The sequence below is a fragment of the Indicator indicator genome, chromosome 28 (assembly GCF_027791375.1).
Source record: "Indicator indicator isolate 239-I01 chromosome 28, UM_Iind_1.1, whole genome shotgun sequence".
NCBI classification, from domain to species: Eukaryota; Metazoa; Chordata; class Aves; order Piciformes; family Indicatoridae; genus Indicator; species Indicator indicator.
This window is the reverse complement of record NC_072037.1, coordinates 11,704,115-11,728,763: the sequence shown is the minus strand read 5'-3', so window position 1 is coordinate 11,728,763 and position 24,649 is coordinate 11,704,115. Positions and strand designations below refer to the sequence as shown.

The following is a 24,649-nucleotide window of genomic DNA, read 5'->3' as shown; positions in this document are numbered from 1 at the left end:
GAGAATGGAGCAAAACTAGAAGTGGGGAGATTTAGATTGGATGTTAGGAAGAAATTCTTCCCCATGAGGGTGGTGAGACACTGGAACAGGTTGTGGAGGTGTTCAAGGCCAGGTTGGATGAGACCTTAAGCAATCTGAGCTAGTGGGAGGTGTCCCTGCCCATGGCAGGGGGGTTGGAACTGGATGATGTTTAAGGTCCCTTCCAACCCAACCCATTCTACGAATCTACAAAAAACTGCTCACGGACCCACAAATCACAGCCACATCTGAGATTTTAAAGGAAACACATAAGAAGTATTTTTCTGTCCTTAAATCCAGACATGGATTTCAGCCGACATTAATCTACTTAACTTCTCTTTTGCACTGTATGAAAAGTCTCTCAGATTGCAGAATTTTTGCTTGGAAAAGACTTCTAAGATCATTGAGTCCAACCATCAACCCACCACCACCATGGCCATTAAACCATGTCCCCAAGTGCCATGGCCACACATTTCTTGAACACCTGCAGGGATGGGGACTCCACCACCTCCCTGGCTAACCTATTCCAATGCCTGACATCTATGAGTAGAGCTAAAGCCATTGAGTTGCCTGCTTGTGTAAGAGGACAGTGAACATATTAATTATTACCTACTAGAGGATATATTCAGATGCAGTTTTTCTTGACACAAGAAGGGGAGGGAGAAAAAAGGCACAATGAGAAGTAGACAATGAAATAATGAAATGAGTCATGCTGGACTCTTTTCTTCCCCCCTTTTCCTCACTAAAAGTGAAGGGGTTTTAACTCAACATATCGATTTTGGTATATATTCTGTTTATCTGTTTTGTCCACTGTATCTCTGCCAGTTGCCCCAGGCAATCAACAAAGCTCTGCTTGTTCAGCCTTTGATCATCTCTGTGCTAGAAGATTAGCATATGCATACTCTCATCCTCCCCTTTATCCTGTTAATAAAGCTCCAAACTCCCTCTGCTGATGTTCAAGAAAGCAATCCTCTCCACAGCCCCCAATGATTTGCCCCCATTCCCTCCTCTGCTCAGGACTTGGAATGCTAACTACTACACATGAGTTGTGTAAGTGCTTATCCAGCAGCCCTCTGAGGAGCAATTCTTACTTGTTTGATGCAGTCCACATTTGACAGACGTTCCTGGATCAGATTGGCCCAAAGAGCAGTGGGAATTTTCTAAAGAAAGCACAAAACCAACAACAATAAAACCCACAACAAAAATAAAATCCACAAAAAAACCCCAACAACAACAACAAAAAAAATAAGAGCTGAATATTCACAACGGAGTTCAAAAGGAATTTTACCACGCAGGCACATTCAGGTTAAAGGTGAAGGGAGATGTCTTCTTCTAAATAAATAAACACATTGGCACAAGTCCCAGGTCGTTAACACATCAGAGAGTTAATAAGGGCACAAAAATCAGCTTTAAAGGTAAGCTGAACACAAAGCCTGTATCCATCTTTTTTTATTCTTTGCATGCTGCCACGGAAGCAGTGCCAGATTTTACACATCAGCACACACACACTGGACATCAAACCTTGGAACAGGCTGCCCAGGGAGGTGGTGGAGTCATTAGCCCTGCAGGTGTTTGAGAAATGTGTGGATGTAGCACTTGGGGACATGGTTTAGTGGCCATGGTGGTGTTGGGTTGAGGGTTGGACTGGATGCTTCATAGATTCACAGAATAGTTTGGGTTGGAAGGGACCTTCAAGATCATCTGCCCTGCCATGGGTAGGGACACCTTCCATCCGCTGCCTCATCCATGCTGGCCATGTCCACCTCCAGGGAGAGGGCATCCACAACCTCCCTGGGCAACCTGTTCCAGTGTCTCACCAGCCTCATTGTAAAGAATTTCTTTCTAATATCTATTCTAAACCTCCCCTCCTCAAGCTTCAATCCATTGATCTTGGAGATCTTTTCCAACTGGAACAATTCTATGATTCGATTCCCTGCAAAGGGATCCATACAAGAAATCCTCTTCACATCAGTGTCTGACCTGCTGCTGCTGCTTCCTATGTCAGTGGAGTCAGCAGCAGTGATCTTTAAAACAGACCTGATGTGGGACAAGCAGAATCTCAAACTCTGAGTAAATTACAGAGAGAGTTGGATTTTCGGGAGGTTTTTTTCCTAGTTTCAAGTAATTCTCACTTTTTCACTATCCAAAAAATACATTTTGTGGTTGAAGTTAATTCTGATGCTGAAGTTAATTCTGATGCTGAAGTTAATTCTGATGCTGAAGTTAATTCTGATGCTGAAGTTAATTCTGATGCTGAAGTTAATTCTGATGCTGTTAATGTTATTTTTGAGGATGTTGAAGTTAATTTTAATGACAGTAAAGTGAATTTGGATGGTAAAATTAATTTATTTTCAAGCTCAGCACCATGAAATGGGATTGAAGCTGCATGTGCCAGTATTTCCAGAGGTTCTGTTTCTCTTGCTGACTTTGCCCATATCTAGAGATGTTTTGTAAGACTTTATTTGCTATCTGACAGAAGAGCAAAGTTCCTCTACAGATTTAGCATCCCCCCTATCACTCCTTCCATTATTATATTAGATTTCCTCTCAAGAAATGAACAATACCCTTCCTTCCTCCTTCCAAAAGTAATCTTCACTCTCTTGTCCATTTAGAGCCTTCATTCTCTGCTGAACTTGGTTAAACAAACTCTGAGTTAGTCAATTTAACTTGATAGAGTCTAAGCCTTTTGGCCACACCAGTCAGAGCAGCTGTTAATTGACTAAACCTCATCTCAGTCTCATTAGTTTTGCCATTCATCAAAATGAATACACAAAAAAAAAACTTCTGCAGTTAGCTTCTTTACATCCCAACTCAAAAAAAATTCTCTTTCACCTAACAAACTTTTTTGGGGGTTCTCACCCCCAAAAGGTGAAAGGCATAATCCTAAAAGAGTATTTCTATAGCTTTGGATGGGGATAAATATAATGAAAAAGTGGCTGCCTGCACAGGAAGATTTCAGAACAATCTTCATTAAATCCTGAAACGCTTCACCAAGAGTGGTAGAAATGCTGCCACAAAAATCACTTTAGAATGGAGAAAGCTCCCCAGAAAACACAGAGACAAGTCCTCAGCTGCCTCTGGAATAGACCAAGTGGCCCAGTCTGGCAGTGGGCTTTCTTGTTTTGTTTCTCTCTCCTGTCCCCAGTTCTCAGTGCCCTTCCTAAGATCAGCCACTCTAAGGCAACATTCAAGCAGGTAAAAGAGAAAAAGGGAAAGAAATTGCTGCCTTTCTTAGAAGTCAGCAGGTCCCACAGGCTGGTGTGTCAAAGCCTCCTGCAGCCCCCTGCTGCTGGAGCCTGGGTCTGTGGCTTTGAGCCTGTCACCTTCCAAAGGTGCCTCATGCTGCTAGCAGGAGCAGCTCATGTCTTGCTTGCTGCTTTGATCTGTCACGTCAAGACAGGCCAGCAACTGCCAGGGGTCCACTCTGCTGAGCCTTGCCAAAGCAATTTAAACCAAACCCACACTAACTTCTCTCAGTGCAGAGGCATTCTTAGTCGTCTCTTTGCACCAAACCACTCCAGGACACACAGGGGTGGGTGCTTCAGTGGTTTAGTTCCTTCTGCTCTCTGTGGCTCAAGTCCAGCCTCATTTCCTGGGCAGTTTTCCTCCTCCTGAGCTGTGGCCTATAAAAGCCGTTGCAATAGGTTGCTTGCAGAACACCTCATTATTCAACTCCAAATCATTCCAACTGAGACCTATCAGCAGCACATGGCCAATTTCTCTCTCACACAAGTATATCATGAGCTTGGCAGATGGGACTGCACCTCCCAGAACCCTGCACAGTAATGGACAATGCAATAATGGACAATGGGTTGGATAACTGCAGATCCATGTCTGACCTGAGGCTCAAAATTCAGCTTATTTAAAGGAAGTCCTGCTGTTGAGGGATTTTATGGTGACACCACTTTGCTACGAACACTATTTCCATGCTGCTGAAAACCTCTACTCCTTCATGACTTATTTGAAATACTCCATGTTATTTCAGAGGCATCCCACTTCCCCTTCCATGCCTGATCTACTCAGTGTAACATTTCAATAATATTTCACAAAGATGAGGCTTTTTTTTTTTTTTTTTGGAGGGGTGTGGGGGAGAAGAACTCTCTCTAGGCATTTTAAATGGATTGATAGATGTTTTGCAAACGTCTATATATCTAAACCTATATCTATCTATCTCTATAGATATATGTTTTGCAAACAGCTACAGCACAAAAATCTGACTTCTGCAAGTTTGCACCTTGCAAAGAAATTTTGAAGGAGTTTGTTTTAGTGTTCTGAGAGTCATGAATGGTTAAATGTAGCTTCTTCAGGTGCATGCCTATGGAAGGTTGGTCTTTTGCATGCACACACAAGGAACAGCTCCTCTTTGCTCCTTCCTGGAAGAGATGAGGACACTGAACACACCTGGGTAAAGATGTCTTGGGTTTTCCTCTCTTCTATGATTTTTCTTCTTAAAATGCATGAGGATATGATCATAGAATCATAGAATATTTCTGGTTGGAAAAGACCTTTAAGATGAATAAGTCCAACCATTCTGAGGGAGCTGAGGCTGTTCAGCCTGGAGAGGGTTCTGGGTTCCAGTACCTGAAGGGGGGCTACAAGAAGAGGGAGGGACTTTTGACAAGGGCTTGCAGTGATAGGATGGGAGGGAATGGATTGAAATTTGAGGAAGGTAGATTTACACTGGAGATAAGGAAGAAATTCTTCACAGTGAGGGCTGGGAGACACTAGAACAGGCTGCCAAGGAGGTTGTGGATGCTCCCTCCTTAGAGGTATTCAAGGAGGTCTAGTGGAAGGTGTCCCTACCCATGGCAGAGGGGTTGAAACTGGATGCTCTTTAAGGTCCCTTCTGACCCAAAGCATTCTGTGAATCTAGGATGCAGCTCCAGAGCAGTTTGAAGTCATTAGGTCGTATGCAAACACCTCACCTGCAATTTAATTCAGCATTGAGTGCACTCCCATCCCACAAACCCACAATTTTCAGTTATTTCAACTTCTCATTTTATCCAGTTAAGAGGAAAAGTGAAACATGCAAGAGCTCATCATTAGGCTTCACTATAGGCAAAACCTGAAGGTGCTTCTGATTAACATTATAATAACTAGAGATGAGGGAGTAATTTGCAATGATTTATCCCAAAATGTAGCCTCTTTTTCTGTTCATGGAATATTTATTGGGAGCTCATGGTTCTTCAAATGTATTAAACATTCAAAAACATTTGACTTCTCTTTTGGACTATTTTTTCCATGCAGAATGTTTGCATTTTGCTTTTGAACAGTCAATATTTAACATCCCCCTACTCGAGCTGGGCTCGTTAGGAAGTAGTCAGGGGTGTGTTAGTGAATCACTGCCTGCCCAGCTTTAAAATTGAGCCTCAGAGAAACAATCATCTATTTTAAAGACATCTTCCATGAATTCTTCTGCCAGGAAAGCTCAAATGCTCTCAATTTTACTGGGAGAGAAGACAAATGAAGTGAAAGTTTGGCTCCAGATTCATAAAATGGGTTGGGTTGGAAGGGACCTTCAAGATCATCTTGTTCCAAGCCCCTGGCACTAGGCATGGACACCATCCATTAGCCCAGGTTGCTTGAGGCCCCATCCACCCTGGTCTTGAACACCTCCCAAGGAGGAGCCATCCACAACCTCCCTGGCAACCTGTTCCAGTGTCTCCCCACCCTCATTGCAAAGGATTTCTTCCCAATCTCCAGTCTCAATCTATGTGAGCAAACATTTGCAGACCTTTTCATGGTGTTTGCCCAGATCTAGTGACATTGACCTACTCACTTAAAAATGATCAGGGTTGTAGTGAGGTGGGGTTTGGTTTCTTCTTCATAGCAAGGAGTGAAAGGATGAGAGGAAATGGCCTCAGGTTGCACCAGGGGAGGTTTACACTGGATGTTGGAAGAAACTTCTTCACTGAAAGGATTCTCAAAGACCAGAACAGGCTGCCCAGGGAGGTGATTGAATGCCCATCCCTGGAGGTGTTGAAAAGAGGCAGAGCTGTGGTGCTGAGGGCCATGGTTTAGTACAGGCTTGGTAGAGATAGAGAACGGTTGGACTGGATGAGCTTAAAGGGATTTTCCAACCAGAACCATGATTCCATGACATTTAGCATTGGGTTATTTAGCCACAGCAACCTTATACACATGAAATGTTCCTCCAACAACATCAAATTGCGTTATGTGATCTCCACACCAGACTTCCATAAGCACCATCTTCAGTCCTGCTTTTTCCTCTTTCCATTTATTAAATTGCTTTGGCCAGGACTGCAACTTTTTAATGCCCTGCTTGGATCAGAGGTAGTAGAGACAGCTATTGTTCTGCTCCTGGAGAGACATTCAAACCCTATCAGTGCTAATGGATCTTATGTATGCTGGTGGAGTCAAGTTTACCTCTTGCTGCAGCAGACCCAGAGCTCAGCTAACAGCAGCAGGAGGTTTAGCCAGCAGACGTGGGTCAGCAAGGGGAAACAGAGCTCTTGAGATGACAATTTGGCTACATTTGGAGGCATTGCAAAGCTTGCATTGATTGAGAGGAAGCAAGGAGTTCCCTCCTAGTTTCAGGAGCTACACTGAAGAATCCAACTGATAGAAAAGAACCGAATCGAGCTGGTACAAAGAACAACAGAACCAACTTAGTGAATCTAACATCTCAAAGCCAAAGCAAACTGCTCAGCACTAAAGCACCACCATTTCCTGCTCTTCAGGCACTCCTTTGCTACCTGATTAGCCTTGACATTTTTGACTTTCATCTTCTGCACCATCCATCTTTTTAAATCAAGTAAGCCCAAAAGGCCACTCTTGAAAGTGCATCTGGATAGTCTGAGATATGGTAATAATTACAGTAATTAAACCAAAGGGAATTTTTGTTTTAAATTCTCCCCCTCCAAGATGGAATGAGTGAAACCTAGCAAAACAATCTTGAATAATTAGAACCAAGATTTCAAAGTACATCTTCTCCACAAAGAATCATTTGCTATCAGCCCAGCCAGAAGCAAACCTTCTTGCCAGGTTCAGTCAGGTCAATGAACTCTTTCCTCTCAGATCTTTAAGCACATTGCTCAAAGCCTCTCCAAACTTTACTCACTGATTGGGTTTGATAATTTTCAGACCCAAGAACCAAAGGAGGTCCAGCAGATCTATGGAAGTTCTCTTTCCCCTCTGCTCTGCCCTGGTGAGACCACATCTGGAGTATTGTGTCCAGTTTTGGGCTCCCCAGTTCAACAAAGACAGAGATCTGCTGCAGAGGGTCCAACAGAGGCTACAAGGATGGTGATGGGACTTGAACATCTATAAGGAAAGAGTGAGAGCCCTGGGGCTGCTTAGTGTGGAGAAGAATAAGCTGAGAGGGGATCTGATTAATGCCTATAAATACCTGAGGGGCGGGTTTCAAGATGAAGGTGCCAGGCTCTTTCTGGTGGTGCCCAGTGACAGGACAAGGGGCTAGGGGTGCAAACTAGAACCCAGGAAGTTCCACTTCAACATGAGGAGTAACTTCTTTGCTGTGAGAGTGACACAGCCCTGGAACAGACTGGTTGTGGAGTCTCCTTCCCTGGACACCTTCAAGCCCTGTCTGGATGCATTCCTGTGCGACCTGCCCTGGGTGATCCTGCTTTGGCAGAGGGGTTGACTCAATCTCTAGAGGTCCCTCCCAACCCCTTCCACTCTATGATTCTGTAATTCTATGATTCTATGATCTTCATCTTTGTTCATTCCTTATTTTCCAGAGGTTGCCCTTCTCTGAAGGACTCTGTACCTACCAACACACAAACCAATCTACAAACCACTGCAGACAGCAGAGGATTTACTCTGATCTCCTCAACTCAAAAGCAGGGAATGCAAACTAATTCCTCTTCTGTGAAATGAGAATGACTATCACTATATTCTCTTACCTCTTTTCTCTCCTTATATGCCTTTGCTTCTTTTGTCACTGCTAATATTTCCTTGAATAACAAAGTCTCCTGAGAGATATGTACAGCATCCAAGCGTTTACAAAGCCACATTGCCTGATGAAAGAAAGGAAGAAAGAGAAAAGTAAATAAAAAAAAAACAAAAACAAAAAACAAACATACAGGTTGAACTATCTGGAAAGAAAATGAAGGTTTGGTTTTGTTGGGGTTTTTTTGTTTGGTTGTTTTTTATTTTCAGAAGCTGCAGAAAAGAAAACATTTTCCCAGCCTTGCAGATTATCTGTGTAGCTGTAAGCAGCTTCTTACAGAGCTGTTTAAGAGCCTAGAGCTTTGAGTAGGATCTTTTTCATCTGCTGTACTGTAACATGGATTTGGAAGAAGAAAGCTTTCCTCCCAGCATGCACACACCACCATCCTCTGCTCTTGCTGTGGTCAGCTTTTTCTGTGCTTCACGTACAGCTTGGACCTTTGCAATCAAGTGGTACCAGTGGAGGTGATGGATAAGTGGCCATGCAGCTGGAGCAGTCCACCATTGTGTGACTGTGGTACTCCTCCCAGTTAATTAGTCCTGCTGAAAAGCTGGGGAAACAAGGCAGGCAGGCAGAGTTCTGCTGCATTACAGCAGCATCACTACCACCAGCTGAGTTCTTGCAGGGCTCACTTCAGTGGAGATGTTGGTGCTGGACTCTTCTCACAGGTAATTAGTGACAGAAAAAGAGGGAACAGCCTCAAGCTGTGACTGGGTAGGTTTAGACTGGACACTAGGAAATTTCTTTTTTTTTTTTTCCACACAAAGTGTGGTCAAGCATTGGAAAAGGCTGCCCAGGGAGGGGGCTGAGTCACCAACCCTGGATATGTTTGAAGGTCATTTGGATGTGGTGCTCTGGGGACATGGATTAGAGGTGAATTTTGTAGAGAAAGATTATTGGTTGGACTTGGGGATCCCAAGGGTCCTCTCCAACCTGAACATTTCTGTGGTTCTCTAGTGCAATACACAAGTGTATCCCTTAGGAATTCCACCCTTCCACTTGCCCTCTGCTTTTCTATCCCTGAGATAATTCTCAAAATTATTTCCCCAGAACACAATCCACACAAGCAGTGAGCTCAGCAGGGAGTCAAAAGGTAAGCGGACAACATCAGAAGTCTGAAGGTAGTCTACTTACAACTGTAGTTTTCCCAGAAGCAGGTGGACCAAGTACACAAATCCTTGGAGCTATGAAACAAGAATTTGGGAATATCAGCATGCAGAAGAGCAAACTCCCAACCAGTTCCCCACTGTTGCATTGCATAATCTACATGGAATCACAACGAAACCGCTACTTCAGCTGGAAATCTGCCCAAATGGAGACTTCAGGATTGGGCTCCACTGTGGGGAGAGGGGAAAATGGGGAGCACTAAGTCAGTGCCAGCTGGGTCTTCCTTGAATTTCCATGGTCAGCAAGATTAATACTCTGACTACACAAACATGTCCCTTAGAGAGGTATGGGAGATCTATACAAATATATTTCGATCCATTCAAGCACATGGCTAGATAGTTCAGTGGGTGAACCACAGCACAAGCCATCAACATTTCCTTAGCTGAGTTTGTCTTTTATTCCCAAATCATTGCTTTAGACCTAACCCATTCTGTGATGAAAGACAAAAAAATATTTTAGCTTGCACAGGCAGGACAGGACTGTTGAAAAGTGACTAATTAGCATAATATTATGATAACAGAATATGAGCATAACAGAATGGCTGAGATTGGACTTCTCGAGCTATTTCCCTTACACAACATGAACAGCTTTTTACTTTGGCAGAGCTTTTAGCTCTCATCACACACCCCAAAAAATAATTTCACTTTTTAGTTTCATCTAAATGGGTTGTGTCAGGGTTCAGGGATGATTTAGATACTCCAAAACCAAACCCTTTCTCACCACCATCCTTGACAGCTACCTTCAGTTTTTCTACTCATCGTTGCAAATACTTTTCTTCCTTTCTGGCTCTTGTGTTTCTCTCCTGCATGTCCCTCTCCTTTCCCTGAGGGGGTGAGGTGGGAAAAATGCATCCCAGTTCTGAGGAATTCTTCATCTAAGGCATCACCTTTGTGAGCTTCCTTGGGAATGAATCAGAGCAAGACAAACCAGGGGAAATGGAGTAACTCTTAGGAAAGAATTTGGGACTTTTCCATGAGCACATCCTGGGCTGCAATCCCTCAAGCTGACAGTTCAAAATTAATATCTTTGATGTTTCCCCCCACTCCTCTACCTCAGGAAAAAAAAAACAAACAAACAAACAACCAACCAAACCAATCCAGACTGTACACAGCAAGGACTGATGAGCATTAACTGGGAGTAACACAGGAGGCATCTACTCACCCCAGAACCTCTTCAGCTCTTGCTAAGCAAGGGAGAGAGTGTCTGACGGCAGCAGACAGGCAAGGATGTGGGCTGTATTTTTATGAGGCCTTCCATGCACCGAACAGTCATTGGGCAGGTGCAATGATTAAACACACACAAACCCCAAATTACAGATTCATCTTGACAAAGTTGCCTGACTTGGAAGCTTTAAGAAAGGACCTCCCCCTCCCTTCTCAGTTCTTGCAAGCGTAACAGAACTGGTACACAACATAGAAAAGAAGACTTTAAAAGGCTACATCAGCTGTTTTTTAGCACCTAATTTCTTGCAGCTGTAATGTGATTAAATCCTAGGGTGGGTGGTTGGGGGTTTGGTTGGGTTTGGTGGTTGGGTTTGTTTTTTTTTTTTTTTTTTTTTTTTTTTTTTTTTTTTTTTTTTTTTTGTTTTTTTTAATCTAACACCTTGAAACTGCAGCCTGGTCCTCAGGAATTATTTATAAACAGCGTCATAAAAGAGTGCTGGGGTGCCAACACTAATCAACTTCTTCAAACCACTTCAAAGAAAATAAAAAAAAAAAAACACACACACACCAACCCTTTCCATCCACAGATCCTTTTGAGGTTTAACTAGGAGAGTGATTTAAAATTCACAAGAAAAACCCTTAGGTATTGAAGCTTTAATACACAGCTTTCTTGGACAAACGTTTGATAAAGAAACGCAACATCCCCATTCTAGGCAGCAGCTTCGTGCTTTAATATTGCCCAGGGCTACTGTAAATGCTCACTTTGTACTAAATCTGCTTTTTCTCTCTGCTTAGTGGCTGGCAGCAGATGGGGCAGCCTCATTCACCGATTTCCTCATTTGCACACTTGTAAGACTCTTCTAAAGAGCCCTCCCCAAACAGACGACACCAGGGCACAAGCAGGACGCTGCTGTATGTAATGTTTAACCTGCTCCCCATCAGGAACTAGGCAGGGGTTAGGGCTGGGAGGCTGAACCAGCAGCTAAACAAAGTCAGGAAAAATCTAGGAAATGCCTTCTCCTCTGGTAAGAAATCATATTTCCTTCCATTTTGAAATCATAGAATTGTTTGGGTTGGAAAAGACCTCTAAGATCATAGAGTCCAACCCTCAACCTAAGACCACCATGGTCGTTAAACCATGTCCCAGAAGTGCCATGGCCACATGTTACACACATGTTACACAATTGTTTTGGTTGGAAGAGACTTCTAAGATCATTTGAGTCCAACCACCACCCTGGAGAAGAGAAGATTCCAGGGGGACCTTAAGAGCTGCCTGCCAGTACCTGAAGGGATCCTATAGGAAGGCTGCAGAGGGACTTTTCGTGAGGGTGTCTGGAGGCAGGGCAAGGGGGAATGGTTTGAAGCTGAGGCAGAGCAGGGTTAGACTGGAGCTGAGGAAGAAGTTCTTCAGCACAAGAGGGGTGACACTCTGGAATAAGCTACCCAGGGAGCTTGTGGCTGCTTCCTCCCTGGGGGTATTCAAGGCTAGGTTGGATGAAGCCTTGAGCAGTTGAGTCTAGTTGAGAGGTGTCCCTGGCCCATGGTGGGGAGGTTGGAGCAGATGATCTATGAGGTCCCTTCCAAACCCATTCTGTAGTTCTGTGATAATGGTTTACTGTGGTTTTTAAAGGCACATCAAAGCAACGTGACACCAGCTCTCCCTGACAGCTCCTGCAGAACAGAAACCGTAGTTCCATCATGCACATCCAAATGCAATCTGCCTAAGGGTGAACAGTTTGTAAATCAAATCATTTGATTGAGCCTACATTGCTTTGCTTGCATGGAATAGAGGCTTCCTATTCCACTTCCCAGACGTGCTCACTGCTCCTTAGCTGAGGTGCCACTGAGCAGTGGAACTCAACTCATTAGCAGCAGCCAGTAACTAACTATAACAAAACAAAGGAGAAAAAAAAAAAAAAGAAAAAAAAAGAAAAGAAAAAGAAGCATAAAATCTGCCAGCCCAGGTAGAATAGGAGAGCAAATTTACACCTGACAAAAGGAGTAATTAGCGAGCTTAAAGACAACAGGAAATATCAGATGGGGCACAGAAGGCATTAATAATTGATACACCAGAACTCTTTGTTATTCCCTTAGAGGGTTTCATTGTTATAACTGTTAAAGTGCATTTTTTATTAGATTACCCACTGAAAAAAAAAAAAAAAAGACATTAAAAGCAGCTTACCTGTAACTATTCCAAAATGCTCACCTTTTCCTATTTGATTTTTAATCTTTCCCCCACCACCACCTCCCCACCAAGAGACAGCCAGAAAAGTTTTATCCATCATCTGCCAAGCAAAGCACAGCTGCTTACAAATCAGGAGTGGAACTGTTTCTGGTGTCTTCGTTTGGACTTACCATCATCCTTGTTCTGCTTTAAATGGTCTATCATAAACTGAATGGGATCAGCTGGCTTATGAATTAAGAGTTCTTCAAGCATGTTCTGAAAAGAAATAGGACAGAGTTAGAGGAAAATGTGGCAGCCAGGCAGCTGTGATAGGTTGGAGTTTTACAGCAGTGCTGTGAGGATCTTAAAGAGTTTTTACATTTATAGATTCATAGAATGGTTTGGGAGGGACCTTTAGAGGTCATCTAATTCCAGCCCCCTGCCATGGGCAGGGACACCTTCCACCAGCCCAGGTTGCTCAAGGCCTCATCCAGCCTGGCCTTGAACACCTCCAGGGAGGGGGCATCCACAACTGCCCTGGAAAACCTGTTTCAGCATCTCCCCACCCTCACCTTAAAGAATTTCTTCCTAATTTCCAGTCCAAATCTGTCCTCCTCAAGCTTCAATCCATTCTCTCTTGTCCTATCACTACAAGTAAATGCTGATTTATTTCTTAAGGCCCCTTTCACAGACTCAAATTTCACACAAGCAGCTCAATTAATTCCTAGAGGAGGTTCACGTTTTGGCTCTCCTTTTAGCTTTCACAGTTTGGGTTTTGCAAGTGTTTATGTTTAGGACAATAATTTCACGCTGGGGTTTGTTTGTGCCATTAGGTTGCTATAATAAAGCTGAAGCATGCAAACAAGATTCTGAGTAAATCCTAGAAGTGTTTTGTGCACTGTAAGGAGGTTCTGTAGCTGAATTAAGTGTCTCCTGGCTTGCAAAACACAGTACTGATGTTAAAACCTTAAATGTTATGCCACAGTGGTTATGGTAAATGGCCCTGAAGTTACATGAAAAAACAAACAAACAAAAAATAGGACGAAAAATAAACAAGACAAAGTAAAACAAACATTTGCGTGTCTTCCAGTGAAAAAGGCTTTATAACATCAAGAGTTATGAGTACAAGGGGAGCTGCCCTAACAAATTCTCCTGCCAGAACAGCTCCGTAACGCTTAGTCCCTCACACAAACCTCCGCACGCTCAACAAAACGCCTTGTCCCAAACTCACAGAACAAAACCTACCTTTTGCTAAGGCAGGACCCCAGCCCTGCTACGCCCCGAGCCCCCTCCGCGGAGGGGGGTTTATTCGTGACCCCAGTCTCCGCGGAACAGCCCCGAGAGCAGCGGCAGGAACCGCTTGAAGAGGATCGCGCTGAGGAAGGGGCTGCAAGGCGGCGGTCACCTCACCAGCTGTCTCAGGAAGGGCAAAAACCTTCACCGCGGCTTTTCCTGCGCTTTATCTGTTACTGCCGCCTCCTTCTCCTTCTCTGCCTCCTTCTCCTCCCCCCGTCCTGCCAAGCCTTTCCTTTCACGAACCATTCTTTCACGCATCTTTCTTCTACAGCCTGCCCTTTCCTCCTGCAAAAACTACTATGTGTGAGCACTGGTAATTTTCAGGCTCTCGTTAAAAGAAGTTAATTAACTAAGAGAGCTCTCAGCTGGTGCCCTTCCTTCCCACGGGGGCCGCCCGCCCCCGCCTGTCCAGGTGAGCCCGGCACCGGTCGCGGTGATAACTGGCCGCGGTGCTGCTCGCTTTTCCCAGGCGCTACCCCATTCCTGGTTCGGGTTTCCCCCCCGAGCAGCACCGCGGGATGGAATCCGGGAGGAAACCGGGCTCCCCGCAACGGAGCAGGACGGCGCTCGCCGTGCCCCTCAATGCCCCGCCATACCACCCCCGCGCCCCGGAGGAGATGGTGGGGACAGGCGCGGCTCTTTCACCTGCAGGAGCTGGAACAACTCCCGCTCCTCCGCGTAGGAGCCCAGCGGCGGCGGCCACGGCCGGGCGGGGGCGTCCATGGCGCCCCTAGCAACCAGCACGGACGCGTTGCTAGGAATGACGTCATCACGTCGCGACACGATAGAAAGCCCCGCCCCGCTCGGGGTGCGCCGCGTTCGCCGAACAGCGGCGTGACGTTATCGAACAGCGATGTCAGCTCCGTTGCCAGGGAGACGGAATCGCTTCACCGGGACTCCCCGGGGAGCCCTGTCTGCCGCTGCCCACACCGGCCCCTCTGCCGGGCTGCTGCTACCCCCCCTTGCACATCCGCCGGGCTGTGCTGGCCGGTAGGGCGTGGGGAGCCTGCGGAGCTCCCTGGGGCGGGCGGGGAAACACTGTTTGGCGGGGGGAAGGTCGTGGAGGAGGGTGGTGCAGGCCAGGCTTCCACCGGAGCGGGGAACGACGAGCGCCCCTGGGGCGGGCAGCGCCGGGCCTAAGCACGGCCACGAGCTGCCCCTGCTCGGCCGTGATGCAGAATCCCAGCACCGTGGGGGAGGAAGGAACCTCTGGGGATCATCCAGTCCAACTCTCCTGCTGAAGCAGGGCACCCACTGCAGCTTGCCCAGGATCACAATGGCCCGGGAGGGGTTGGAATGGCTCCAGAGAAGGAGACTCCACAACCTCACTGGGAGCCTGCTCCAGGGCTTCAGCACCTCACACCAAAAAGTTTCTCCTCCTGTTGAGGTGGAACTTCCTGGGTTCCAGTTTGTGGAGTCTCCTTCTAGGGAGAGCACCCTCACACCAAAGAAGCTTTCCCTCCTGTTCAGATAGAACCATCTAGCTTAGAGTTTGTACCCACTGCCCCTTGTCCTGTCACTGGGCACCACTGAAAAGAGCCCAGCCCCATCCTCTTGCCCCTCACCCTTTAGCTCTTGCTGAACGCTGAGCAGATCCCCTCTGGGGCTGCTCTTCTCCAGGTTCAACAACTCCAGGGCTCTCAGCCTTTCTTCCTCACAGAGATGCTTCAGGCCCCTCAGCAACTTTGTTGCCTCCTCTGGGCTCTCTCCAGTAGTTCCCTATCTCTCTTGAACTGGGGAGCCCAGAACTGGACCCAGCACTCCACCTGTGGCCTCAGTAGGGCAGAACAGAGGGACAAGAGCTCCTTCCTGGAGCTGCAGGTCACACTCGTCTTTAATGTCCCCAGGGCTGCCTGTCAAGCTGGATGGATTTAATGTGAGTGTTTAAGCCACTTGGGCAATAGCTTTAGAGAGATAAGAGCAGCCACTGCTTCCCTCAGCCCCTCCAGAGCAGCCTGTTTGATGCATTGCTCCATTATGTTTACAATAGACCCACTTGGGTTTATGGTGGCTGATTGTCAGTGAGCCCCTCTGGGTTCTCTACCTCTTTTTGCAGCATCATTACTACCTCATTGACTTACTGCCTGGGGCTCTGGGAGTGCAGAGCTCTGACACAATACAGTTTCTTTCTTCTTCCCCCCCCCCCCCTTTCTTTTCCTTTTTCCCTTTCTAAAAGTTTTCCACTAACCTACACAATTTCAACTCAGGTGAGAAAACAGAGTTCTGTACAATTGCATAATTTCTAAAAAGCAGCTTTCCCTTCTCTCCCCAAATCCAGGAGGAGATAAAATGAAGGAGGTAGCAGAAGCTCTAAGAAACATAGAGCAGAAGTACAAACTCTTCCTGCAGCAGCAGTTTACATTTATTGGAGCACTGCAACACACCCGAGAGGCTGCACATGACATGATCAGACCTGTGGCAAGCATCAGCCAGGTACAATCTCTCCAGCACCAAGGCCTCTGCTGAGGAGAGCAGGGACTGATGTGGTGCTGTCACACACCTGGGTCTAAGCTCAGGGCTGAATAAATGTTTTTGCTTAAAAAAAAAAACAAAAAACCCTCCCTGGTAACATTTAACTCTGCAAACTAGTGACAGATTAAGCAGGGGAAAGAAATGCCTGTGTTAGGCCATCCTGTTGACAGAGAAAGGAATTTGATTGCTGAGCAGCACTTCATGATTTAAAGAGCCTTGTCTTGCTGCTGAGGTGGAGCCAGAAATACAGGAGACAAGAAAACCATCAAACCAAGCCTCCTTCCCCAGCCACACATGGAATCTGTAATCCTTAACTTGTAGTAACCAGCATGCTTGCCTCTTCCCCCTGGTACTGCTGCTGCTGCTGTATCTTTCTATAGTGCTTATTAAAAATAATGGCTGTGTTACAACAGAGGGAGGATGATGGATTGAGGGCTCAGCCTCCCAAGTGGGCTTGGGTTTTTCTGGGCTGGTAAGTGAATTGTCTTGGAATTTTTATAACATGGGATGGTTTAAGTAGTGTGAAGAAGTTAGACCACCTGCAGGCAGAGGGGGAAGGAAAGATCTAAATCAAATTAGAACTGTGGGTATCAGAGAGCAGAAGCCAGGCACAAACCCCAGGGGATGCCAAAGGCAGGGTGAAAAGCAAATTGCTGTTAGGATTAGGACAGAGGAGTGAGGTGGTTCTTTTCTAAGGACTGACTCCCTCTAATAGAAGGGCTTTGCTCCTAACATCAAAGAGGATCATGGCAACACTGAACCACTTCCTCCAGAAAGAGGCATTGAGCTGGTGTAGGACATGAAAAGGTGCCAATATTTCAGTGCACTGAGCAAGCTTGGGCTCTGCCTCTTGGCAGCACCCATGGAGGTAGCACCTCATAGGCAACAACTTCAGCAGTGACATGAAGGAATGGATTGAAGCTTGAGGAGGGCAGATTGAGACTGGAGATTAGGAAGAAATTCTTGACAGTGAAGGTGGGGAGACACTGGAACAGGTTGGCCCAGGAAGGTTGTGGATGCCCCCTCCCTGGAGGTGTTCAAGGCCAGGCTGGATGAGGCCATGACCAACCTGGGCTAGTGGAAGGTGTCTCCTCAAAGGTCATCTTGTCCAAGGCTGCTGCAGTGAACAGGGACACCTCCAGCTAGATCAGGCTGCTTAGGGCCACATCAAGTCTGACCTTGAGTGCCTGCAGGGAGGGGTCTCCACCATATTCCTGGGCAGTATTCAGCCCCCCATGAGTCCCTGGCTGTGGTCATGGCATCACCCAGTGCAGAGGCTGCCCTTGAGCTCTGCTGGCTGCAGGTCAACTGCTCGTCACCACTTTGGCTACTGCAAGCTTCCTTCTTCTAGTCCTGGTCCCCCATCCTGGTTGTGTGGCTTCATGAACTCTGTGGCTGATGTAGACCAAGAGAATTCCTGTGGTCCCACTGGTGACCATCCAGACTAAAATGCTATTCTCTTCAGGACTATTTCTGCTCACAGCAGCAACAAACAATCCTGCCACTCACAAGGACACCAGGCTGAGCAAGCAGCATGGAAGGAGGAAGCTGTGGTGGAAATGGACCCTTAGGGGCCATTTTTTATTTTTCCTTGCAAACCTGCTGAGAATTTACCCAAGCACAGAGTGTGGCTTTTCTGTATGCAGCAGCTGTACAGCTGGAACAGCTACTTTGGTCCTGCCTTCACATCTTACAGAAAGCACTGAGGGTGTTGGAGCCCAGCTCTGACTGCCAGCCACAGCTCAGGGGTTTATATTCCAACCACTCCTGGCTGAAGTGCCCGTGATTTTTGGGGAGAAGATCCTGAATTCCTTGGCATAACATTTTGTCATGCCACACCATGCAAAAATGCTCCAGGCAAACAAATGACTCTCATTGCTAGAACAGGTTAGGAAGGACATTTTGAGGTTAAATAGGTTTAGTTTGAAGTCACATCTGCAACTGAAACCACATCCAGTGGTGCCAAATGAAGAACCACAAAGAATGAATGATGCAAGCTCACTGCTCCAAACCAGTCACAGACTCACAGAATGGTCTGGGTGGGAAGGGACCTTAAAGATCCTCTAGTTCCAACCTCCCCCCACCACAGACAGGGACCTTCCAGTCCCAGTTTGGTTGCTGCTCTCACCTCCCACTCTAACTCATCAGCCATGGCAGTGGGTGCCCAGCTCAGAGCAGACACAAAACTCTGATCACAAAACTACAGATTATTAGGGGTTGGAAGGGATCCCTGGAGATTGAGTCCAACCCCTCTGCCAAGGCAGCTTCACTTAGAGGAATGAAGTGCTCACAGGAGCACATCCAGGCAGGTTCTGAATGTCTCCAGAGATGGAGACTCCACCACCTCACATTCAACCCCTTCCTGCAGGGCTGTGGTTTTGGCTGTGCTACTCCTACACCTTCTTCAGAAGGGATTCAAGGCTCACTGGGGTGCTGCTGAGCAGATCCATCACCCTAATCCTCTTCAGCCATGATGAATGACAAGCAAATGTCTCAGACCTGCTCTAGAAATGTCACTACCTGTCATGTGCTGCAGATCCATGTTGGCTCACCCTAGAGAGTCACAAGAGGAAGCAGCTTCTCCTCCCTCACCAGCTCTGCAGCACAAGTTCAATGCTATCTGACAGGCATGACCCCATCTCTCCCTGTGCACAGGTACAGAACTACATGGACCATCACTGTCACAACTCCACAGACAGACGCATCCTCACCTTGTTCCTAAGCATCTGCAGTGATCTCAGCAACCTCTGCAACATGCTGGAGAAGATGTACTCTGATAACAACACCACCAGGGACATTCTGGAGAGGTGCAAGCTGCTCCTTAGCCACAGCAACGACCTGAGCAGCATCCGAGCCAAGTAAGGGCTTCTTCAGCAGCTCAGTGCCTTTGGAGGGCTGTCAGAACCCACACTCCCTCTTGACTTCTCCATCAGCTCCCTTGCAACACCTTTCTGGGTTTCCTGAGGGTACCAGGTGCTGCCCAGTTTGCTGTTCCAGCTGTTGGGAAAACATCACCAGCCTCCCTTGCCACAAAGAGGGCTGGTTGTTGGTTCTTTTCCCTGGTGGAGGGCACAGAGGGCAGGTGAGCACCCTGGCACACTCAGGCAGATTTAACTCCCCCTTCCTCCTATCCCTGCTCTGCATGGAGCTGCTTTCTGTGGGTCAAGTGTCTGTGCTCCTGAGCTCTTCCAGAGGGAGCCCAGCAGCCAGGACAGGCTGTCCTGTTGGACAGGACTTGTTACTCCAGATGCAGTTCTCTCCATGCCTTTTGGCTGTGGGGCCTGGCCAGCCACATGTTTCTGCCCTTGCCAGGGGGGCTGAGGGTGGCCCTGTGGGGTCACCAGCACTGCATTGCTGCCACTGCCTAGGCCACTTGTTTGCTGCTTCTGTCCCATAGATACCCTCACGATGTTGTGAACCACCTGAGCTGCAATGAAGCAAAGAATCACTATGGAGGTGTGGTGAGCCTCATCCCCATCGTTCTAGACTACATGAAGGAGTGGGTAGCCCACGTTGAGAAGCTGCCACGGGAAAGGCTGCACAATGTGAGTGGTGGGAGTGCTGCCTCTGAGCCAAGGGCAGCCCAGGAGGCACCAGCTAGGGCAGCCATTTCCCAAACACCACCTTCTCCACACCTTGAAGCTCAGACCTCAACTAGTAAGAAAGCTAATGCAGAGGGGCAGGGGAGTAAGCATGGCCAGAAGAAGCACCTACATGAGACACAACATGACAGTGGGAAGCGTAAAGGTCCCTGGAAGCCTCCAGGCAGACATGCCTTTTAAAGGACCCAAGCTCATGCATCTTCTGCTTGCCACCTTCCATCAGGTGGCTAATTAAAGACAGTGAAATGAATAGTGGAGACCTTTCCTGTCCTCCAAGTCCCCTTTCTGAAGAGTTAGCCCTGTAAGCAGCCTTGGGCAGATCCAAACTCTTTCTCTTGCTGATGGAAACTCTCCTGCCCACAGAAGTAGCTGTAGCACTACAGCTGGTCCCTCCGACCAGCACTGCAGACAGAACATGGAGCAGTCAGGAGCAATCAGGTTCTGACCCTGGGGAAGACACCTGCAATGGGGGGTTTGCACTGCTTCTGAGGAACACTCACTCCAAGCTGGAGGTGTGAAGAACCTGCATGTCTGGAGGACACGATGCAGAGCAGCAAAGGACTCAGACGTGTGCTTGAGATTTAGACTCGTCCCTAAAGCTCCCTCAGCCCCTGGTTATTTGAACCATGGAATCAAAGTCTACAGGACACTGCTGATGTCTTCCTTCCATTCCATGGGCTACAGAAAAGCTCAGCGTGCTTTAGCTGCACCAACTCTGCTCTGCTGCATCCTTCTTGCAGGTTCTCCCACCATTACCAGTACACACCAGCACAACATCTTCCCTCACACCTCTGAGATTCCTTTGCTGGAGATGGAAAGGAGAACAAACTTCATTTTGCACTGAGTTTGGTTTACTGACAATATCCAAACTTGAATAAACCACCTCTGCCTTCCCCAGAGCTCTGCAAAGCTAACAAAGTCATCCCCAGCAGCTGTGATTCATGGGAACCTGGCAGGAGCTGAGAGTGGCAAAGCTGTGGCCACTTCCAGCTAATTCCTTTTCCAACTGCAGATTAAAATGTCTCTGCTCTCCCTCTTTTGAGCTGAGAATCTGGCTTGCCTGGCTTTCAAGGATGTTGTGAGGCTCTGCTCATTAAAACCACAGGGCATGTGGAAGGGCCTCACACTGCTTTGGGAGCAGCACTTCCCAGCTCCAGCACAGTGACTTCTCCACCAGTGCTGGGAGCAGCTTTCTCTCCAGCCTGCTCAGGGAGGGTCAGTAGAGTCCCTGGAGCTGATAGACATTTTCTGGTGGTGCTTTTATTCAAGCACTGTTAACTAGAGCCTTAAGATCTCAACAATGTGGTAATGTGGTACCTTCCCTCTATCTGACTGCTCTTTTCCCCTCCCACAGGCAAATTAGCTCCTGTTCTTTGCTTCCTGCTGGAAGACACTCCTGAAATAAACCATTTCCATTTCCCTTTGCATACCTGGCTCAGTTTGCTAAAATTGAGGAAGTGTTTGCCTTAAGATGACTGCTTGTTGCCAAAATGTGGTCAAAAAAAAGAAGGGAGGATTAATAGAGGAGGGAGAGCAGGAAGGAATGATGGCTCTCAGGAAATGGGAAGTATTTTCAGGAGCATTTGTACTCCTCCTGCACTTCCTTTCCTTCCCCCTCTCCACTGGTACTGCAATGCAACACATCCAACCATGCTGGAGCAGAAGCCTATTTTTAGGAGCCCTCATGACCCAACTGAATTAAACCTTGGTGAACTCAAAACGGCAACAAAGTTTGCCAGGGTCACAGAGAGAAGCTCTTGAGGCACTACTGGAGCCACAGCCAGCAGAATGTGGCACTCACCTCTCAGGCTTTACTTGGGAGTCCCCTTACAGAGACAGCTTCAGGCAGAAAAACCAAAGCTGCTTGCAGCTGCCCTGTTGTGTTTCATGCTGCAGGCCATGACAGCTGCTGCCTTGGAAAGTTTTTCAGAACAAGTACATGCTACGTGGACTACAAGATGACAAGTGCAGGGGACACAAGGGACACTGCTCCCAGATCTGGTTTCCAACTAGCCTCACCCTGTCATACAGTTTAAATGTGAACAGGCAGGCTCTGAGGAGACCAAAATTACCCCTCCAGTTTGAAGTTCACTTCCAACTTTCACAGCACAAATTGCTTATCAGAATAGTCCCACGTCAAACCCTGTCCACCACCTCCCCACCTCTGCTGTTCCAGGTGCCAGTGGGGTTGTCCATTTAATCACAGAATTGTCAGGGTTGGAAGGGACCTCAGGGATCATCCAGTTCCAACCCCCCTGCCAGTTCCAACCTCACACCAGATCACGTTGCCCAGAGCCACATCCAGCGTGGCCTTAAAAACCTCCAGGGATGAGGCTTCTACCACTCCCTGGGCAACCTGTGCCAGTGTCTCACCACCCTCATGGGGAAGAACCTCTTCCTGACACCCAATCTCAATCTCCCCATTTCTAGTTTTGCTCCATTCCCCACAGTCCTATTCCTACCTGACATCCTAAAAAGTCCCTCCCCAGCTTTTCTGCAGGCCCCTTTCAGATACTGGAAGGCCACAATAAGGTCTTCTCAGAGCCTTCTCCCCTCCAGACTGAATATCCCCAACTCTCTTAGACATTTGTACCTGACCAGCAAGAAACAGCTCTCATAAGTTCCTAATTCCTAACCTACCTTTATCCTTTCCATCAGCCTTACACAGCCAAAATTTTTATAAGACACCAGCAGAAAAACTGAATGCATAAAACTTGCAGTCTGAGGTTTGGTAATGACATGAGACCAGAGTCTGGTTGGAAGACTGCAAAGTGAAGTCTCACAAAGAAAAAACAAAAACCCACTGAGACAAATTACTTAATTTCCATACAAGTTCTCTTCTTCCAGAGTGGATGGACACTTCAAAAGACAAAAAGATACAGCATGAATTGTTTTTCTCTACTACAAATCAAGCTGTTTGAAGAATTTACATAAACAGGATGTAAATGCCAAACACAAAAGTGCAATAAAGTTTCACTTTAGCCTCTGTGAGCAGAAAATGGCAAAGTACCACACTGAGAAAGCAGGCAGGGCACCAGACTGACTTACCTAGAGATCTGCCAGCTAGCCCAGGAAAGAAATGCTGCAGCTAGAGACATGGGCTGGTGGTAGATCTCAACAGAATCCTGGCATCTGCAGGCTGGAAATGACCTCTGTGCTCCCCTTGACTCAGCTAAGGGTCAAATCAGGCACTGGCCAAATCAATCAGGCAATCAGGGTAATCAGGTCCAAATGCTCTGTATGTTAAACACCTGGTTCCAGCAGCTCACAGGCTGGGGATGGGGCACAGCTCATACCCCAGGAGGTTCAGATCAAGTGCCAGGGCTGGTGGGGGTCTCTTAAGAGAATGAGAGGGGCTGATTCGAGGGAGAGGGGAAAACTCAGCATCCCCAAAGCGTCCTTGAAGCTGCAGTGGAGGGATGTGATGAGCTTCGTGGGGCCTCTAGTGGCCGTGGTTAAGAAGCAGCAGGGCCAGTGGTGAGGGAACCCGGGGCCAGCACCTGGTCCTGCTTGCCCCAGCTGCAGTGAGTCCCATCGTGCCCCACAGCACCCCTCACATCAGTGACCAGGGGGAAAATGCTCCTTAACAGCAAAGCTTTTCCTGCTGTTCCACTCAATCCCCAGACTCAAGGAGCTTTTGATGTTTGTCACACACACGCAGAGCCAGAGGCAGGGCAGGGTGGGATCCCCAGAGGTTTCTCCAGGACAGGAAGAAGCCAGCTGCTCCCTGCTGCTTTCATAGATTCACAGAATCACTTAGGCTGGAAGAGACTTTTAAGATCATTGAGTCCAAGCCTACTACTAAACCACTGCCCTCAGCACCACATCTCCATGGCTTTTAAATCCCTCCAGGGATGGGGACTCTACCACTGCCCTAGCCAGCCTGTTCCAGGGCTTGACAACCCTTGAGAGGAAGAAATTGCTCCTCATGTCCAACCTAAACCTCCCCTGGCACAACCTGAGGCCATCTGGTCTTAGGTTGATGGTTGGACTCAATGATCTTAGAAGTCTTTTACAACCAAAACAATCCTAAGATTTCCTGCTTCTCTGTCCTGAACTGAGGTTCACATCCTTCTCTGGAGACTTTAAAAACCTGCCTGGATGTGTTCCTGTGTGATTCTGCTCTGCCAGGAGAGTTGGACTCCACCTCCAGAGGTCTCTTCCAACCCCTAACATTCTGTGAAGCCAAGGCTGTCAGTCTGGAAAAGAGAAAAAGCAAGAGAACAATTTTCATGTAGGTTAAACTTACAGTGAAATGGCCTCAGAGTTCCCTCTGCTCTGACAACTCATCCTCCTGTGTGCAGTGACTGCTGGGCAGGGTGCAGGAGTGAAAAGCAGCAGAGCAGGGACAGAGTGAGCTGGCCAGCTTCTGACAGCATCCCCAGCTCTGAAAACAACAGCCTGGGACATTTTCAGCTATTTGTCTGGTTGCTGTGTAGTCTCCAGCCTACACAGTCAGTGCCATCTGCAGTGCTGAGCTGTCTGCAGTTAACTGATGGATTGTATCAGATGGATTATATCAGATGTCATCACTGAGTTTGTTTGTCACAGCAGAAAAAGGCTTTGACTCCCTCTGATAAAATAAGCTTAGAATCATAGAACTATTTGGGTTGGAAGAGACATTGAGTCCAACCATCAACCCAACACCACCATGGCCACTCAACTATGTCCCATAGTGCCATGGCCACACATTTCTCAAACACCTCCAGGGACAGGGACTCCACCACCACCCTGGGCAGCCTGTTCCAATCCCTGACCACTCTTGCTGCAAAGAAATTTTCCCTAACATCCAACCTAACCCTCCCCCCTGCCACAATTTCAGGCCATTTCCTCT

The 24,649-nt window shown here is 47.3% G+C and overlaps 2 protein-coding genes across 2 annotated transcripts in view; one reads left to right on the top strand and one right to left on the bottom strand.

The window, feature by feature from the left end:
- Positions 1 to 14,464, bottom strand: part of AK8 (adenylate kinase 8) — an 88,415-nt gene extending 73,951 nt beyond the window's left edge. Inside the window, exons 1-5 of the mRNA XM_054393257.1 lie at positions 14,387 to 14,464; positions 12,637 to 12,721; positions 9,086 to 9,135; positions 7,905 to 8,018; positions 1,110 to 1,178 (exon numbers count right to left, since the gene is read on the bottom strand). Coding sequence (XP_054249232.1) covers positions 1,110 to 1,178; positions 7,905 to 8,018; positions 9,086 to 9,135; positions 12,637 to 12,721; positions 14,387 to 14,464 — 396 coding nt within the window. The remainder of the gene's footprint in view (positions 1 to 1,109; positions 1,179 to 7,904; positions 8,019 to 9,085; positions 9,136 to 12,636; positions 12,722 to 14,386) is intronic.
- A 1,566-nt stretch (positions 14,465 to 16,030) lies between these two features.
- Positions 16,031 to 19,995, top strand: SPACA9 (sperm acrosome associated 9). The gene is made up of 3 exons (XM_054393629.1): positions 16,031 to 16,174; positions 18,869 to 19,071; positions 19,611 to 19,995. The coding sequence occupies exons 1-3, from the start codon at positions 16,031 to 16,033 to the stop codon at positions 19,993 to 19,995; spliced, it is 732 nt and encodes a 243-aa protein (XP_054249604.1).
- The last annotated feature ends 4,654 nt before the right edge of the window (positions 19,996 to 24,649 follow it).